At 47.2% G+C, this 18,823-nt stretch overlaps 1 protein-coding gene across 1 annotated transcript in view; it reads right to left on the bottom strand.

Annotated features, from left to right (window-relative positions):
- Window positions 1–1,303: 1,303 nt before the first annotated feature.
- The window catches only part of LOC102933275 (acyl-CoA 6-desaturase), a 33,515-nt gene continuing 15,995 nt past the window's right edge, over window positions 1,304–18,823 (bottom strand). The window contains exons 6-12 of the mRNA XM_037899460.2: window positions 16,374–16,434; window positions 15,779–15,855; window positions 15,488–15,585; window positions 11,575–11,671; window positions 9,137–9,216; window positions 7,765–7,890; window positions 1,304–6,371 (exon numbers count right to left, since the gene is read on the bottom strand). Of these exons, the coding sequence (XP_037755388.1) occupies window positions 6,320–6,371; window positions 7,765–7,890; window positions 9,137–9,216; window positions 11,575–11,671; window positions 15,488–15,585; window positions 15,779–15,855; window positions 16,374–16,434 (591 nt within the window). The 3' untranslated portion in view covers window positions 1,304–6,319. The remainder of the gene's footprint in view (window positions 6,372–7,764; window positions 7,891–9,136; window positions 9,217–11,574; window positions 11,672–15,487; window positions 15,586–15,778; window positions 15,856–16,373; window positions 16,435–18,823) is intronic.

Raw genomic sequence — 18,823 nt, 5'->3', positions numbered from 1 at the left:
AGGGCCTGGGTTCCCCTACCAGCCACTGGTAATGCAGCATGAAGCCCCTGAGAAAGGGATAAGGATGACTGAGATCCCTGAGAGAAGGGTGTGAGAATTGTGGGGGCCAGAGTCAGGTCCAAAGACATTGTGTAAGAACATTGGACTCAAAATGGTGGCAGTACAATGTGGCTCACCTGGAGGGCCGAATCACAGGAAGAAAGGACTGTTGCAGGGCTGGAGTGGCTGTCGACAGGGGCTGTCATAGTTTCTTCTGTATTAGGAGCATAAGAATATTTTGTGGCTCCAAGTTCATTCACAGATGAAGGAACTCTCCTGCTCTTCAAGGTTTACACCCTCCAATACAAAGGCATGCTGAGATGTCTATTTTCAATGGCTTAAATAGTCGCCACACGAACCCATCCCCACAAAGTGAGAGGTTGGGGCAATCATAGAACACAGAGGGTTTCCCAGAGACATTCACAAAAGTCATGTCTGCTAAATATGGCTAGTTAGAAAGTGGTCATTTGTAATAAGCAGATAGGCCACAACTGGAACTTTAAATCCTAATCCCTCTGAGGCCCAGGCGGGTCTGGACCTCAGCTGTTCTTATGGCTTGGGGGTCTGGTGTGGGGATTCAAAATGGGAAAAAACTTCTTCAGCTGTGTTTTGGAATTGGAAGCAGTCAACAAGAACAGCACTAACAAAACGGATCCTGAACCATATACCAGATTCAGCCTTAAATCACACAAGTCTGTACAAGTTATGCTGAAAGAGCATTATGTAAAAGCACACTGGGGAAACTTTAATGTGCACCAGCAGGGTATATACAGATCAAATAACATGCAACACAGTGCTTTAGAAATCATACCCCATAGTGTGCATTACTCCCTGGGTAAACGAACCTTAATCCCACCCCAAACCCAGCTAGTACTGGATTTAAACACACATCCTTGACCCAACTCCAGACATAAGGAATGGTGTGCTGCCCTGGTGTTCAGAAAATATAGTGATGGGTGTCCTAAAAATGCCCTAATTAGGTTAGATAGCTCTTCCTTGTTGCATGTCTTCAGTGTGTTTGTACATCTGCAGCTGCCCAAGAAGCATATACATCAACAGGTTTCACTATGGACAGCAATGACTTTGAATGTGAGTGAATAAATCACGTTAAACGGTTTTATAGTCAACAGTTATGAATTTATTGAGAAGTAGATACACTAGAAAAAATAGTTCCTTTGATTTACTGAAATATTTACTGAAGAAGGATACAGTCAGGAGCTTTTCTATGAAGATTTTTGAATTGCTGCTTTTTTTTTTTTTTTTAAAACTACCTCTAGACACACTCTAAATTTCAGGGCTCTGGTAGGGTGGCTTTTAGAAAAGTATCTGTTGGAAGAGGCCATGACTGATGTATAGCAGCTTGTTACAGAAAGGAGGCATTTTGACATAGACTTCTATTAATGTGTGTGGATGGTGTTATGAGGCTGAGTCCCCTAATGCATGGTACACGAATCCTCAGCAGTAGGTCCCCTGACCCTTTTTTACCCCTCACCACAACTGACTATTACTGTCAGGATTTACTTGGAGGGCCAGATCCCCAGCGGGTGCAAACTGGAACAGATCTATTGATGGCAATGGAGTGACACAGATTTACACCCCCTGAGGATCTAGCCCACAGCTTTTCGGAGATTTCCTAGCTGGCTCACCCAGCATGTCTCCCAGAGTGCTAGGGAAGCACACAGTTCAGAGAGAACTGGAACACCCCTTTAAAGGGTGCAGTGTGTGTTTTCTTTCCCTTCCCCCTCACTGGCCCTGTTCTGCTAACTAGGTGGGAGTAGGATGGGTCCAAAACCCAACTCTTTGGGTTGTCTAGTATTGCTGCTTACATTAGACGCGTCCAGTCTTTACTCAGGGAGATCAAGGACTGAGAGTGAGCCTTCTCCTTCCTTGTGAAAGGGAGCGCTCGTTGAGCTGGTGTCCTCCCTCCTCATGCATCCATGCAGGGCTAGCCACAATCCAGCCTTGAAGCCATTATCTGGTCAGGTAACAATGCCATGAGAGAGAATGTGGGACAGTTGATCTCAGCCTTGTTCCTTTCTCTCCTCATCCTCTCTTTCCCCTGCTGATTTTTCTCCCTCATGCTCACATCTCTGACCCTGTTCCCCTCACACGTCCCCCAGCTCCCTACGACATGCCCCTACCCACCCGTACTCCCCATCTCCCCGCCCAGGGCTCCTGCCCCCTTTCAGCAGGTCACTCCTTCCCCTTCCAACTGCCAATCCCAACTGCCAAGGAACCTTCTAACCTCAACATTCCACCCCCACCCCACTTGCTAACTGGAGGAACGCAAAGATTGTCCCCCCATGTCTACCCGTTCAATTGTCCTGTCTGAAACAAGCTGCTTATCTCCAACCCACAGCCTCTGGAAATGGCCTACGTGCTGCCAAAAGCCAAGTCACCCGTGGTGTGGCTCAGGCTTGTTTCTTGAAAGCCCCAACAGGCTCCCTGCATGTCCGAGAGTTTGTTGTGTGCTTGTATCTCATTCAAAAGCAATAAATAATCAAAACAGAAAAAACATTATAGATTTTTCCCTGCTTGCTCTGGGAGGGGAACTCATTGATTGCTGTTCTCCGGGGATTTGGGCAAACTAGGTTTTAAGTTTCCACGTTTGCACCCCTGAATTTCACTCTGGGTGTCAAGTTCAAACCTACAAACACAAAGTCGAATTCAGCTAAAATTGCTGAGTTTAGGCTGGTTTGGGACCAAAGCCATGCAAGGCCACTTCAGTGGTTCTTGGCGTTCATTCCAAAGCCTTCAATAAAGTCAGGATCTCTCTCTGCTTCCCTGGGTTGCAAACTGCTCTGCACCTTTCAAGCTAGCTGACTAGAATTTCAAATTTCATCATGAAAGTTTTTTGATCTCTCTGAATACAGTGAGCCTGATTCATCCCTTTACACCAGGGCTCAGTCTGACTTACTCCAATGTACGCATGGACACCTTGTCACTCTATCGAATTGCTGCATCTGGACACACGTTTGTCTGAATAAAAGACTCTCTGGAGTTGGAGGGAGGGAGAGAAGAGAGGCCTCAGTTCCAGCAAAGAGGGAAGTTTTGAGAAGAGCACTGCTCATTTGGGAAGGTGACTAAGTGGGACTGGCCCCAGTGGCAAAATACAGAGACAGCTGACATTGTTCCCAACACATACAGTTTTCATGAGAGAATTTGGTTTGCATGTTAGTGTAACACTGACAGACCCCAGTTGTCAGCACTGAACCTGGGACCTATGGAGTTAAATGCATGAACCTGTATTGCATGAGCTAAAAGCCACATGCCTCTTAGCCAATGCTGTAGCAGACTCATTAATCTCTAGGTGGTCTAGCTGCCACTAGAGGGGGACAGAGCACCAGACTCAGCAGGCATGGGTTACATCAGTACACAAAGTAAGATAAACACAACTGCAAGTTATGGTGGAGTGAGGGACTTGATCCTCTGTAGAGAGAGGACTTTCATCTTCCAGCAGACATAACAGTATGACACTCAAATCTCTCCCAATTATAAAATGGCATTGTTTTTATTTTGCAGGTCTTAGTGACTCAGAGTTTTCCATGAACAAGAATGTTTCTATAGTTTAATCTAAAGCACCCAGCTCGCCTGGGTGAGGGGGAAGAGCCAATATCAGGCTCTTGCCTGTCCCTACTTGTTCCCTTTATGATTTTGTTTGTGGTTGCTCAGGACAAATGAAACAATTGTTCTGCTTCAGGACTGGCCCTTCCTTCTGCATGGTGCCCTGCCCCATTGCTCTTCTAGAATGTTCTGAGGTTCTGCAGCTGTCAGTAGTGATAGCTGCCGTCTCCCAAGCATTGGCAATGCCGGGTGCCCTACCGGAATTGCATTATTCTTTTAATAAAACACAAGTCCCTCCTGTGAGATGATCAATGACAACTACAAAAGCACGTGACTGGAATAAGGCTACTGGTTTGGGATGGGTCTGTTGGGCCACCCCTCTCCTGAGGTTCCTCTGGACGTTTACCATACAAATGGCCAACATTCCAACAAGACAGACAGCAAAGAGAAAGGGGCCAGAGTCCAGAGGAAGCAGCAGCCAAACTCAGAGTTTGTTTTGGAAACAAGAACTGGAGGAGCAAACAACCTGAACCTTCTCGAAAAGTGAGCTGCCTATTTGGAAGACGGCAAAGCAGGTGCTGCAGTAAGTTTGTGCTCATCCCTGCTGGAGCAGAGAATGTGAGATACATTCATTGAATCAGAAGGAGACTGAGATTAAGGCAGTTTCAATGGTGTTTTCCACAATCGCGTGCTAACTCATTACTACCTTGTTCAAAAAGACTACAAAATACAGAAGGATACTATTAATTATGCTATTAGAGATTGGAACCCTAGGGACTGCAATATAAAAGGTGTTCAAGGTCTGCTTGAAACTGAAACACACCAGGACAATAAAACTTCATTCTAACCACCTGTGGTGATATTTAAGTATTGCAATCAACAGGGTTTGTAAAATCACCCAAATATTTAGAGTCCCCTACAAACTTCAGGCATCAGTGAATTGGTTAAATTACAATCTCCGCTATGAATTTCCTGGCTTTAGTGTGGTAAAATCTGATCTTCAGGGAGGCATTTTCTAAAGTGGGTTAAACTTTCTCAAGTGTCAAGCCCCAATCCTGCAGTTGCCTCCAGGCAGGCAGAGCCCTGTTGATTTTAGTAGGGCACCATCTGGGTGATAGGATCTGCCTGGGGGGATGCAGTTGTGGGACTGGGACCTAATGATGTGCTTACAAACTCGCTGTTAGGTAACTGCATGACTAAATACCTATTTTGCACAAGGAAATGTGGGTTTTGAACAGGCAATGAGGGATGGGCAGAAGTTTAGAGGCCTTTTTTAGAAACCTTGGCCCTTAACGTTACTGGAATGTCACATCTATCTTGCTTTCAACTGTATTAAATTAAAGTCTCCAGGCCTAACGTAAAGCCAACTGCTGTCAATGGAAGACTTTCTATTGCTACCAGTTGGCTTTGGATTGGGCCCTGTGCCATGGAACCAACTGAACCTTGTAAACTACCCTCCATTAGAGCCATTAATAGTTCTTGGGTAACTGTGTATCAGACAGAAAATAGGTCTAGACAATTTAAGACATTTCTCAGTGCTCTATGGAAAGTTTCACACCAAATGTGAAACCAGGGTAGCTTGGTTCTCTGCTGTATTTGTGTTAAGTAGCTGCAACCCCCCCAAGGCAGTCTGTGAACTATAGAGGAGCACAATAAAGCATCTGCAATGGGCAGATCAATTTGTTATACATATCGATATTATCATTAGTTAGCAGACATCTTAGCAGTGTTAATGGGCCACATGGAAAGCAAACCTGACGAAGTGATTGTTAAATCCCTCTCGCTGTTTCAGCCCAGAGCTGAGTCGCAGACCCCTGAGAACAGGGGGTCTGCGAGAGCAGTAAAAACACACCCAGAGCCTGATCCAGCACAGAGGCCCATGCAGTTGGATACCTGCGCCTGTGCAGAATCCCAGAGAAGCTAATGCGGGAGTTCAGCGTAGGACTGGTGCCACGGCCTTTACGAAAGCAGCGCTACGCTCAGAGAGAGGAAGAGGCTGAGAGAGAGACAAAGCCACAGCAGGGCTCTGAGCGAGGCAGGCAGACTAATAATGCAGCACCGGCTGCTCACAGCTGCGCCTCCCAATTCTCCAGGGAGGATGCAGCAGGCAGCACAGCCAAGAGACTTCGCCGTTCCATGGGTGATCAAACAGGCTTTTGGTTTTTTTGTTTTTAAACACAATCCAATCCTGGGCTGTTGCTCCTCGGCACCGGCATCAGAAGGGGGAAAAGGGTGCAAGCTGACGGGGGTTTCTGGGATTGTAAATATTGGAACAGATGCAGAAGCTCTCTGACGCTGGCCTGATCATGTTTATGAATCTAGTGCCTGTGTGCGGGGGTTGAGGCTAGGGCTGCAGTGAATGGCTCAGGAAGAGGGAGGGGAGGGAAGAAATTGCTCTTCTGTTTATCCACCCCGCTCTCTCACCCTCCACCTCCAAAATAGAAAACCCCACTCAGCTTGGTCAATTTCCAGCCAGGTGGTATGAAATGGATCTTTTAACTCATCTTCTGAAGACTGGGCCAAACACTTTTAAAATCTCTCTGGTTTAAAAAGGTCTCTTGAACCTCCCACCCACCCACCCACCCCAGTAGCATTTCACAAGACAGGAAACTCCCCTCAAACTGTGCACACAGATATAGGCTGAAATCTGACAGAAAAAAAACAAAACCACACAGTCCTTCCCCCATCACTCGCACCTCCCCACTATGATCCAGTTTCATTTATGGAGGTAGGCATCCAACCAGAGATCTCCAGATTTCTTTAGGGACCTATGGAAAGAGAAGAGAGGCATTAGTGAAGCAGGACTCACAGGCCTGCCTGAACAGAGATTCTGCAAGGAGTTGCCCACTTCTGAATCCAACCATCATTCCTCAGGAGGTCAATATTCCTTCCTGAACGTTGGGTCTATAAAGCGAGATGAGGTGCCTATCTCACTCCATACACAACTTGACTTAAAACACAATGGGCACAATCTCAGGTAGTGTCCATCAGATTAACTCCACAGACTTCATGGGCATTACACTGAAAGTAGGTCAATATGTTCTGCAGCAGGAACTCCTTCTAGTTACAATTCAGGCAACACCCATGTTTCATCGTTTCAGAGAATTTGTATGTTATAGCCATGTGGCCACTGTCCTGAGAAACATCTGGCAGAATCCCCCTGTGCATCAGAGCAGTACTTGATGCAGCTGAGGGCAAGGGGGGAAGAGCAAAGGTGGTTTGTTGTCACTTTTTCATCCTTTTAAGGATTGCACTAACTTGTGCCAGCTTAGATTGGTTCCTTAGGGGCTGTTACTGAAGCCTGTTGTTTCCACATCTCCTCCGACCCCCAACAGGCCCCCTTTGGAGTAGGTGGTACAGAACCAGTTACGCTAACTCTTCACCAGCTGAGGATTCTGCAGTGGTGGAGTAATCCACAACTGCTTCTTCAGCACATAAATCCTGAGCACATGTGTGCTTTTAAGTGCCCTCTCCACTGCTGGAGGGGCACAAACACGACTCGGTGTGGCTCAAGATCGGGGCCTTTTGTCTTAAAGTGACTTAAAGTCCACCTATTTCCCCTATCCTGAGGATGTGCCACTTCTTCGGGAATACAAAAGCAAGCAATAGGAAGTTGCTGTCTGCAATAGTCAGGTGCAAAATGGCTACTTTAGCCTGTAGCTCCTTGATTTAAAGGGCCAGTCACCTGAATAGCATGGTACGAAAGGTGCTAGAAAGGGGTGAACATCTCTTGGGGGAATTCAGTGGCGACTTGGTAATCATCGAGCAGGTCACTCCTGATTTCTCCTTGTTTGAGGGCCAGGGTGGAAGGAGTCTGTGGGTTAGAGAGCTGGAACCTGCTGTTTTTGAGATAGCTTTGTCCTTTTCTTCTCTATGACATTATGTCAACTGGGGATCTGGCTCAGAAATTGTTGTTACTCCATTGAAGTCAATGGAGCGATGTCATTTCTACAGTAAAAATCCAGATGCTTTTTAGATTGGTGCAAAAAGATTATCACTCCTACAGCAAACAAACAGTTTACAGCTCTGATGCCGCTGCTCTACGCACAGGTACCTATGAAGCAGAGCTTTTTTTCTATTAAAATAGACAAGAGATTACTGGAAGGCAGGCCCTGGCACTACAGGCTGCATACACCCGTGAGTAGTACTGAGGCCCCTTACCCAACAATGTCTATGAATGCCTTGCCGAGAGATTTCTCTTCATAGTGGACTCCGTACTTGGTGCACAATGACTTCACCAGTGGGGCAATCTTGCAGTAATTGTGTCGTGGCATCATGGGAAACAGGCTTGAATAAAGAAGTAGAGAGAGCCTGAGAAAAACCTAGCGACAGACCCCTGGAAACAGACACTTCTTTCTGCTTCTCTTAGGGCTAATTACTGCCTCCTTCTCTCCAAGCAAAACAGGCAGACAGAAAAGAGCGAGAGGGAGAAATCCAAGCTTTAAAGAAATGCTCTTGAAAATTGAATGTATTGATTCCCATTTCTGCTGTCTTGCCCCAAAACAAAAACGTACTTAGAAAGAATGAAAGATCAGGTTAGAAAACAGGGAGTGTTAGAAAAATGAGGAGTGAGGAACCCTCAGTTGATCTACTGAGATTGCTGTCATAGAATCATAGAATATCAGGGTTGGAAGGGACCTCAGGAGGTCATCTAGTCCAATCCCCTGCTCAAAGCAGGACCAACACCAACTAAATCATCCCAGCCAAGGCTTTGTCAAGCCAGGCCTTAAAAACCTCTAGGGATGGCGATTCCACCACCTCCCTAGGTAACCCATTCCAGTGCTTCACCTCCCTCCTAGTGAAACCGTGTTTCCTAATATCCAACCTAGACCTCTCCCACTGCAACTTGAGTTGCATTCCCTTTGGACAACAACTAATCGTCTGTTGACAAGCTAAATTGTCTTGAAGCTCATAGACCAGACAAACAGATAAAGAATCTGTGGTCTTGTTATCCTCTGCTGCTCTGTTGGGTTCTCTTTCATTCCCTAAGTCAACTTCTGGGTCCTTCAGTCTTACTCCATATGACCTGTCCTCTAGTTTTTGTATTGTCATGGACAGCATTTTGCATAATTGATCTTATCTTTTGATATCTTTGCTGAACTAGGGTACCTAGAACTGCAGATAGTCCTATGCAGCTGCACTAAAGCTACGTAAATCAGAGGCTGGGAAGAGGCAGAGGGAATTACTGAAGTGAGTAGAAACACTCCAAACCAAATGAGCCCAAGGACCTGATTTAATGGCCATTTTAATCAATGAGTCCTGAATCAGACTCTAAATTAAGATTGTGAGGGTGAAAGGGGAATTTGCTGGTGGCAACAGGTGAAAGTTATTTGTGTTTAGTGGTGAAATGAGAGGATGACTGCAATTGTTTCTTCTGATTTCATGCATGATGTTCCTGAGGTCTCTTTTCCTTCCCTGCTCACTACCGCCCCATAATGCTTGCACCCCTCCCTAAGCCCTGCCCTGATTGGCCAGGTGGTGACCTGGTTGTGTCCATAAGATTCCTTCCCATCCCCCCTGGGCCCATACTCACTGGTGCTCGATTTGGAAGTTCAGGTGCCCTGTGAACCAGTCATTGAAAAAGGACTGCTCGATATTACAGGTAGCTGCCAACTGCAAAGACAAGATGCCAACAGTGAATTTTAATGAAGCTTTGGCCTAAAAGCAATTGGTATAGGGCTCTTCTTCCTGCATGTTACAGAAGGCAGAGGGGGTACTTCAAACCAAGCAGTCATGTGCACCTTTACTGCACTACCAAGCTGGATGAAATATTCTCTCATGCAGCTTCTCCTGCACCGGCTGTATTCCCTATACTCCTCTAGACCAGTGGTTCCCAAACTTGTTCCACCGCTTGTGCAGGGAAAGCCCCTGGCAGCCCAGGCTGGTTTGTTTACCTGCTGCGTCTGCAGGTTCGGCCGATTCCAGCAGCTCCCATTGGCCTGGAGCAGCGAACTGCGGCCACTGGGACCCGCGATCGGCTGAACCTGTGGATGCGGCAGGTAAACAAACCAGCCCGGCCCGCCAGGGGCTTTCCCTGCACAAGTGGTGGAACAAGTTTGGGAACCACTGCTCTAGACCAATCCCATCTGGCCACTGCTGACCTATGTTCCCCTGATGCACCCTGGGGCTAGAGACCAGGAAGACCACCTCAGTAACTGGCAAAGAGGCTAATGGTGCCAGGCCAGTTAAACTACTAGGGTGTTCATAGTCTCAGCCTATCTTGGAAATGGCTCTTAGGTCCAAGGTGTGCAGAAAACCACATTGCAGGTTGTCCTGTGATCCTTCATGATAACAGGGCTGATGTCAGGGTGTTCCCACTCGTTTAGATCCCTATCTTTTAGTTATCATAATAGTCCCTCCCTATCTCCAATCGCAAGTTGTTCCTGAGACGTCCATCCCTTCTGAGCCAGAGGCAGATTGACAGAGAGGGCTGGGGGCACTAAAAGAAGAGTGACCAACTCCCCTGGGAATAACCACATCCTCTTGCATGGCTCCACTAGCCTAGGAAGGAGAGAAGGCTGCAAGGCATCAGACCCAGGTCTTTGTCACCAGAGAGGCTTGATCAGGGATTCTCTCAAGTTTCGGAAAGTGAACTGCACATGTGAGGCAGCATAGGGGTTGCCATACTGCCTCAGGTTCATCTAGTCGGTATCCTGCCTTCAGCAGAGCCTATACCCAATGCTTCCGAGCCAGGCAAAACAAGAGGCCATTGTACATCCAGCCAGCTGTGTAATACTACGACTTTGTGGGACGTGGGGGGTGGAAGGTTCCCTTCCCAGCTGCACACAGATCATCAGCTGAACCCTGAAGCATGAGGTTTGAACAAGCTGGGAACATTTGCTTAGCTGGCATAGCTACCATTGTTATTCATGAGCATACAATTACACAGTCTTTCTTAAAATCCTCTTACATTCTTTTCCTTGCTAAGCTGTGGCAGTGAATTCTGCATGATGACTGCATGAGCAATAGGTATTTCCAAAGAACTCAGCTTAAAACCACATCAGTGTCAGATTTGCTCTTTCTCCAAATCCCCCATCCAACAAAACAGGTTAGCACGTGCTTCACTTCATACACATGAGTAGCGGACTACAGTGGGACTATTTACATGCTTAAAGTTAAACAAATGCTTAAGTGTTTACTGGATCAGGACCCAGTAGAGAGATGGTGACTGCCAGACTTTGAAAGCTATCCCTTGCGGGCCACAGTAGATACTGTAACCTGATGTAGGAGATGGATTCTGCACTCAACTCAGTTACTTACTGATGTTATTGGAAGTATTTCTGATTTACACCAGTGTAATGGAGAGCAGACGCAGGCCACGTAACAGCTGAATTAGTCTTAGAACACTGCAGGTAGGAGGCATGGTATGTATATATATATGGGTGTATATGTTTGGTGAGTCTGTGGAAGGCATTTTGAGCCATTGCAGCTGCTATGATTGGTTTTCACATGATGTGTTCAGAATTCGTTATTCCTGAACAGTAAAAGTTAGAAAGACATTGGGCCAGGTCCTCAGCTGGTCTTGTATATCTCCACTGAAGTCAAGGAAACTAAATTGACTTACACCTGAGGATCTGGCCCATTGACTTACATGGAGTTACTTCTGATTTGCACACCTGTGTCTCAACGCACTTTATGAAGGATGATTGTTGTGAAGCCCCTTGAGCCTTGCACTTCCCCAGACCTGAATGAGGAATGCTTTAATTAGCCCCTCAAAATGTATCAATTCAGGGGACAGATTCAGCACACAGATTTGGATTTCCATCTCCTCATAGTCAGCCTTACTCCCTATAGGAGAGAGTTGCGGGGGGGGGGGGAAGGGGGAAAGATACCCCAGGCTATTATGTTGTAAAACTGCTAAACTGGGCTCAAACTAAATGTTGGGACAGGTAGTCAATGATAATCCAGCTGTTCTCTGAAGGGCAAGTGAATTTCTAACCTATTATGGGACATTAATATCCCAGCCATTACCTGAGCGCTGAGCCAGTCTCTGTGCTTCTCACAGTCAATTTCCATTGGAATATGGTTCATCTGTGTGACCCACACAAACCAGTGACTCTCCAGAAACCTTCAAAAGGAAGCATAAACATTCACAGCGCAGATCAGGCTATAATCTGTGCAGCTTGCCATCCTCATATAGGATAGTGCAGGTAAGGCCAACAGCGATAACAAAGGGAGTGGGGAGAGGGGGTGTACAGGCAGCAGCCATGTTGTACACAGAGGAGGCATAGGATACTAGGGGAGTATTTCCCAAGATGAGGGAGCAGGCAGCTTTCTGATTCTGGACAATGGAAGGAATCAGTTCTGCAGTAGGTTTTTCTTGCTCTGTTGGGGCTCCATTTTAGGTCTAGGCGTTAACATGGTTATTAGGATACCTAACTGTATTTCCCTTAGTGGCTATCTCCCTTGATCTCGCATTCTCACTGGGGGATTGCTCTTTCACACTACCCTGCCTTTACAAGCTTTGATTCACCCCTTAGTTTGTGATACATACGGGGATACCAGTATGGATAAAATAAAAACTGACCTGGAAACACTCACTCAGAATGAACCTTTTTGATCTGTTCAATTTCCTGGTGGACACGTGTTCTCCTCACAACACCCTCCTCCCCCAATCACTGCTAGGTTTCTGGTTGTCAGTCTTAGCAAAGAGATCAAGAATGGAATAGACCAGTGGTCACCAGCCATAGAATCATAGAAGATTAGGGTTGGAAGAGCCTCAGATCATCTAGTCCACCCCCCTGCTCAAAGCAGGACCAACCCCAACTAAATCATCCCAGCCAAGGCTTTATCAAGCCAGGACTTAAAAACATCTAAGGATGTAGATTCCAACACTTCCCTAGGTAACCCATTCCAGTGCTTCACCACCACTCTAGTCAAATAGTGTTTCCTAATATCCAGCCTAGACCTTCTCCATTGCAACTTGAGACCATTGCTCCTTGTTCTGTCATCTGCCACCAGTAAGAACAGCCTAGCTCCATCCTCTTTGGAACCCCCCTTCAGGTAGTTGAAGGCTGCTATCAAATGCCCCCTCACTCTTCTCTTCTGCAGACTAAACAAGCCCAGTTCCCTCAGCCTCTCCTCGTAAGTCATGTGCCCCAGCCCCCTGATCATTTTCGTTGCCCTCCACTGGACTCTCTCCAATTTGTCCACATCCCTTCTGTAGTGGGGGGCCCAAAACTGGATGCAATACTCCAGATGTGGCCTCACCAGTGCCGAATAGAGGGGAATAATCACTTCCCTCGATCTGCTGGCAATGCTCCTACTAATACAGCCCAGTATGCCATTAGTCTTCTTGGCAACAAGGGCACACTGCTGACTCATATCCAGCTTCTCATCCACTGTAATCCCCAGGTCCTTTTCTGCAGAACTGCTGCTTAGCCAGTCAGTCCTCAGCCTGTAGCGGTGCATGGGATTCTTCCGTCCTAAATCCTAAACCAGTAGATTGCAATTGACTGGTTGATCCTGGAGCCTCTGCCAGTCGATCGTGATCTCCAGTTGCTAAAAGTCCGGCAGCGCAGCAGAGCTAAGGCAGGCTTCTTGCCTGCCCTGGCCCTGCGCTGCTCCTGGAAGCAGCCAACACACTCCTGGCCTGCAGCCCCTGGAGGTGGGGGTGGGCAGGGGTTTCCACGCGCTGCTTCTGCCTGCAAGCACCACCCCCGCAGCTCCCATTGGCCGGGAACCGGGAACTGCCGCCAATGGGAGCTATGGGGGTGGTGCCTACAGGGAGGGGCAGCACACGGAGCCATGTGCCCCCCCCCCCCCCCCCCCCCCGGGGCTGCCGGGGTGTGCTGGCTGCTTCCAGGAGCAGTATGGGTCAGGGGCAGGCAGGGAGGCTGCCTTAGCCCTGCTGCGCTGCCACCCAGAACCATCCGAGGTAAGTGCCGCCTGGTGGGAGTCCTTCCCCAGCCCCCTCCCAGAGCCAGCACCCCATACTCCCTCCTGCACCCCAAATTCTCTTGCACCCCAACCCCCTGCCCCAGCCCAGAGCACCCTCCTGCATCCAAACTCCCTCCCAGAGCCCACACCCCACACCCACTCCCGCACCCCAATCCCCTGCCCCAGCCCAGTGAGAGTGGGGGAGAGTGAGCAATGGAGAGAGGGGGGATGGAGTGAGCAGGGTGGGGCCTCAGGGAAGGGGAGGGGTAGATCCTGGGTTGCAGTTAAATTCAAAAACTGATCTTGTGTATAAAAAGGTTGGAGACCACTGGAATAGACCATGGAAACAGAACTCTCTTTTTATGCCTATTCGCTAGGCCGGGGTTGAGAGGGACTTTCAGAGGACTGTCCTTGTTCTGAACTTTGAACTTCTTCTTTGAAGAAACAGAGGACTTCAGTCTCCAGACTCGTCTAGCCTAGCCGGCATCTTTCACCAACAATAATTTCACACACAAATTAAAGAAGAGCGTGGTGCATGTGAAGAAAGATCCAAGAATTTTTCTAAGGTTGTGATGTTGGCCTGGATGGGTTTTTATACACCATATTTGTTTCGCATGGTGTTTTAATCCAGCAACTGAAGGGTAATATGGGCCAAATAGCTTAATCAGAACAATCTGAATTTGCTGTCTTCCTCCTGCTGGCTAGAAGTGCCTGGCCTCACATCAAAAGTAAATGCTTTTATCTGAGCTTGCATCTGCAGCCTGAATAGAAGTGGTAACTCAGTATAAGAATTCTGGCTTCCCTGACCAATGAGAGAGCAGCTAGGGAGAGATTTCATAACTGATTAGAAAGCTGGTTTGCTCTATAAAACTCCTTGGACTCTTTCCTTATTGTCTTAAATTTAAATAAGCAATTTTAAGGAAGCTTTGTGATGCTTCATTAACCACGTTACTGGGAGGAAAGCTGGTCTTGTTGCATTTTTGATCCAACGGAAACAAAGTAGTACTGGAAATCTAACTACAATGTCTGTCACTGTGAGATTTTCAACTGGATTTGACACAAAAGAGGCTGGCTAAACCTTTAAACATATGGATGATTATCATGACTTAATGAAATCTTTTGAAGTTCATGCTTCTCTAAGGGCCTGAACCAAAGCCCATTGATATCAATGGGAATTTTTCCTAACTCATGATCAGAGCCATTAAAATAACATGAGAGGTGGAATTCCGATCCTACAGTTTAAAGATTTTTACACAGATTTGCAAAAATTCTTTTAAAACATTATTTTTCTAAGGACCCTAACAATGGATCTAAATTCAGGCCAGCCTTTGGGCATGAGCTAGCCATCACAGTCACTGCTTCCAGGGTGGAGCTGTCAATACAATCCTATGGTCTGGAACATCAGTCCAGTCAGTCATAGTACTGTCTCTGTACTAGGGTGTAAAAGTGAGTGCTTGGGCCAGGGGCCATCCAGCAAAGCATGCTACATGCAGGGGATCCAAGTTGGGGACAGCATTTGACTTCTCGCTCCCTGAGCTGGCAGGAGCTGGGTATAATGTGAAGGCAGCACATTCAGTCCCTAGGGGAGGGAGCTCCCTGCCTCTTTCCTGAGTTACTTTCCAGCTGACTTGGGAGGGGCTCTGAAAGGAACCACATCCAAAATTCCTCAGGTGACTTAGACCCAGTGTGGGAGCTTTACATGGGTGGGAATGAGTGAGGAAGGAAGGAGGGAATGGAGCTTCCCATCTCCACATGCCATCACCACCACTAAGGATTTCCTGATGATGAAAGAGACTAAACACCAGAATCAAATCTTCTGGAGGAGATTGAGGCAAGAGAAGCTAGTCAAGGCAGAGGGATGTAGCACAGATTGGGGTAAATGAGTGGAGAGAATCTTGATTAATAAGGCAGAACGTCATGGCATAGATGAGTTAGCTTGACATCGCTCATCACGTCGGATGGGTGGGGCCCATGTCTGGAGGTAGGGGAGAGCAGTGTCTCCTACCTGACAAAGGTGAGGAGAAACAGGGATCCCAGAACTCCATAGAAAGGGATGTACATGATGAAATAGCGCATGTAATAACTGAAGGCCCAGGCCAGGTCCTAGGGAAAGAAAGAAGAGATTATGCATTACAAGCAACTTACCCTCCCCTCACCCCCAACAACACCCCTCCTTAAGCCAGGTCTCTTTACAGAGTGGACAGAAGCCTCGTCTCTCCCTCCCCAGATAAGGTTCTCTCCACCATCCACGTGAGACACAGTTTGACACTCAGAGCAGAGACAAGCTTTCACTCACCGCCCAGAACCTGCGTCTGATCATGGTCATGATGATTTGCATTTGGAAGTACACGGGGATGAGGAGAGGTGGGAAAACTGAAAGGCAAACAAAAGAGAGCAGATGAGGGAGACAGGTGTGTAGCATGAGGTGAACAGACATGCTGGGGACCTGAAAATACGAGTTGAGGCAAGAGCTTGTGATGGGGAAACCAGAGCTCTGCTACTGTCTTTCAGCAAAGGGAGGCGGTATTTCCTCCATGTCCTGCTCACCTTCTGGTATGGAAGATTCTAGACTTACAATGAGCAAGCCCAGGACTTCTGCTGGCATGTTTATCTACTGGGGGATGCCTCCTAGACTTAGTCACTTGCCTCACTTTATTTAGCCTCTTTGGTGGTGGTAAGGATCCATGGATCTCAATGATGATGTTATGGAGGAACTGAGGTGCCTGCTTCTATTGCAGTTAAGGTGTGAAAGGGATAGCGGGTCCTGGATAGGGAGGGATTAGTTAGGAAGTGAAGAATCGCTCTGCTGAGGCAAAAGGGAGCCACAAGGTAAAGATGCATCCCCTCGATCTCACCATATAGGGAAGCATAGGGGGCCCGGGCATACTCACCTAGGAAGAAGTACTCATGCTGGTGGTTGTAAGGTAGGTATTTCAGCTTCTTCTTGCCATACTGGAGGGGGAGACAAATGACAGAGAACTGTCTCAGCTCGTTACACCCATGGATATGAGAAAACTCTCCACACGGGGAGACTCTCAATGACACCTCTTTATATTTGGTTAACTCTCTTTAGACAAAGCTGGGGATTTATGGCCTAATCCTACCCTACTGAAGGCAATGAGGGTTTTGCCATTCCTTTACATGGAGCAGGAGCAAGCCCTTAGAAAGCTATCTTAGCATACAGTACTTCCTTCTCAAAGGCTATGTCTAGAGTAGGAGAATAGGTCATGTTTTAAGATGTGTTAACTGATTGTTGTCAGGGTTGATCTTGCCCTGCTAATATATGTTTAATCATGACTTCCCTGTCTACACTAGAGGCAAGTTCCCATTTAAAATCATCCAACTTGAGTACTTATTTAGCCCCTGTTACCGAAGTACCTGAGCACCTCTCAGTCTTTCATGTACCATGAGGTAGGGAAATGCTATTATCCTCCTGTTACAGAGGGGGAACTGAGGGAGAGATACTGAGGCCCAGAGTTTTAAAGGTGTTGCTCCACTCAGGGCTTGTCTACACTATAGCTGGGATCGATGCTGCGGCCATCAATCCAGACCCGCTAAGTTGACCGCCAATCGCTTGGATGTCGACTCCAGTACTCCACCATATCGAGAAGAGGAAGGGGAGTCGATGGGAGAGCGTCTCCCGTTGATACAGCATAGTGTGGACCCCGCGGTAAATAGATCTAAGCTACGTCGATTTGAGTTACGCTATTCACGTAACTCAAATTGTGTAGCTTAGATCAACTTTCCCCTTTAGGCCTCAGTGTTGCAATGCCTAACTGACTTAGGAGCCTAAGTTTTGTTTTCAAAAGTGACATAGGCACTTAGGAGCCTGAGTCTCACTGAAATGCAAGTTGTCTAAAAATGGCTGGGTTTTGGCTTCCAGTTTTCATGAAAGAGATGGAAAATTGTGGCCACACTGAAAAGGTACTGTGACATTTTTAGTCAAAAGCCACATTTCACCAAATAAAATATTTTGAGGAAAAAATATCAACCAGCTGTAATAAACATGCACGAGTCTCATAACCATCCTTCAGGCAAGAGGAAGGAAGGTCTAATGAGTAAGGCACTAGAGTGGGACTCAGGAGATCTCAGGCTAATTCTCAGCTCTACACAGCTTTCCTGGGTGACCTCGATCCAGTCATTTAATTTCCTTATGCTTCAGTTCCTCATGTGAAAAACAGGGATGATAATTCTTCCTTTCTCCTCCTCCCCTTTGTCTGTCTTATCTCTTTGGATTGTATACACCTCAGGGTCGGGACAGGGCCTAGCACAATGCAGGGCCGATTTCAGTCTCTGCCTCTAGGCACTGCTCTCACATCAATGAGTGGCCAGGGTGCTGTAATTGCAACTAAAGTACTTTATCATATGTCTACACAGCAAAAAGATCCAGTGGCAGAGAGTCCCAGAGCTGAGTCAACTGACTTGGACTTGAGCAGCCTGTGCTGTGGGGCTAAATATAGCCGTGTAGATGTTTGGACTTGGGCTGAAGCCAAGACCCAGGTCTCAGAGCCTGGGCTCCAGCCCGAGCCCACGGCTCTAGCCTAAGCCTGAACATCTGCCCTACTATTTTTAGCCCCACAAGGCCGAATAGTTGACCCAAGCTCTGAGACTCGCTGTTGCAGGATTTTTCTTTTTTGTGTATCAATGTACCCTAAGGTACAATTCAAGCCATTAAAACTGCACCTCTGCAATCTTACGTTTGAGATTTAAGTATACCGACATCAGGAAATTCATAATTGGTCTCCCCACAGCATCTGTCACTCAGACAAACTGTGCAGAAGTAACAGCTTTTAATACTGTGTGCAGTCCTGGCTGATAAGGGTTTTACTGCAGTTTTTTACTGTATCACACTGCAGGTCTGCAGCAATCAGCGGATAAAGTTCCTCAGTGACATCAGTACAGTTATGGCAGTCCAGATCAATGACAATAATAGCCATAAAAACAGTGGGCATGCACACGAGAGGGAGGAATCAGATCAGTGGCTGTTTGGTAGTCTCCAGTATGTGAACTAAATCTAGGGTTTCCATCTAGTTTCCAGAGGACAGGCGTCCCCATCACAAAATACTGTCACCAATTGGTAGTGATGGTAGGTGGCAGTGGCAGCAGAGAGGCCAAAGATTGACTGGCCCTAAAAAGCCCTCTCCCCTCTGAGTGATCCTCCCATCTGGGTTAAGCCATAAGAATGGCCATACTGGGTCAGACCAATGGTCCATCTAGCCCAGTATCCTGCCTTCCGACAGTGGCCGATGCTATACTCTTCAGAGGGAATGAACAGAACAGAACTCAGGGAAATCACTGAGTGATCCATCCCCTGTCATCCACTCCCAGCATCTGGCAGTCA

Source organism: Chelonia mydas, chromosome 6, assembly GCF_015237465.2.
Source record: "Chelonia mydas isolate rCheMyd1 chromosome 6, rCheMyd1.pri.v2, whole genome shotgun sequence".
Taxonomy (NCBI): Eukaryota; Metazoa; Chordata; order Testudines; family Cheloniidae; genus Chelonia; species Chelonia mydas.
This window is presented reverse-complemented; position numbering and strand designations above follow the sequence as displayed.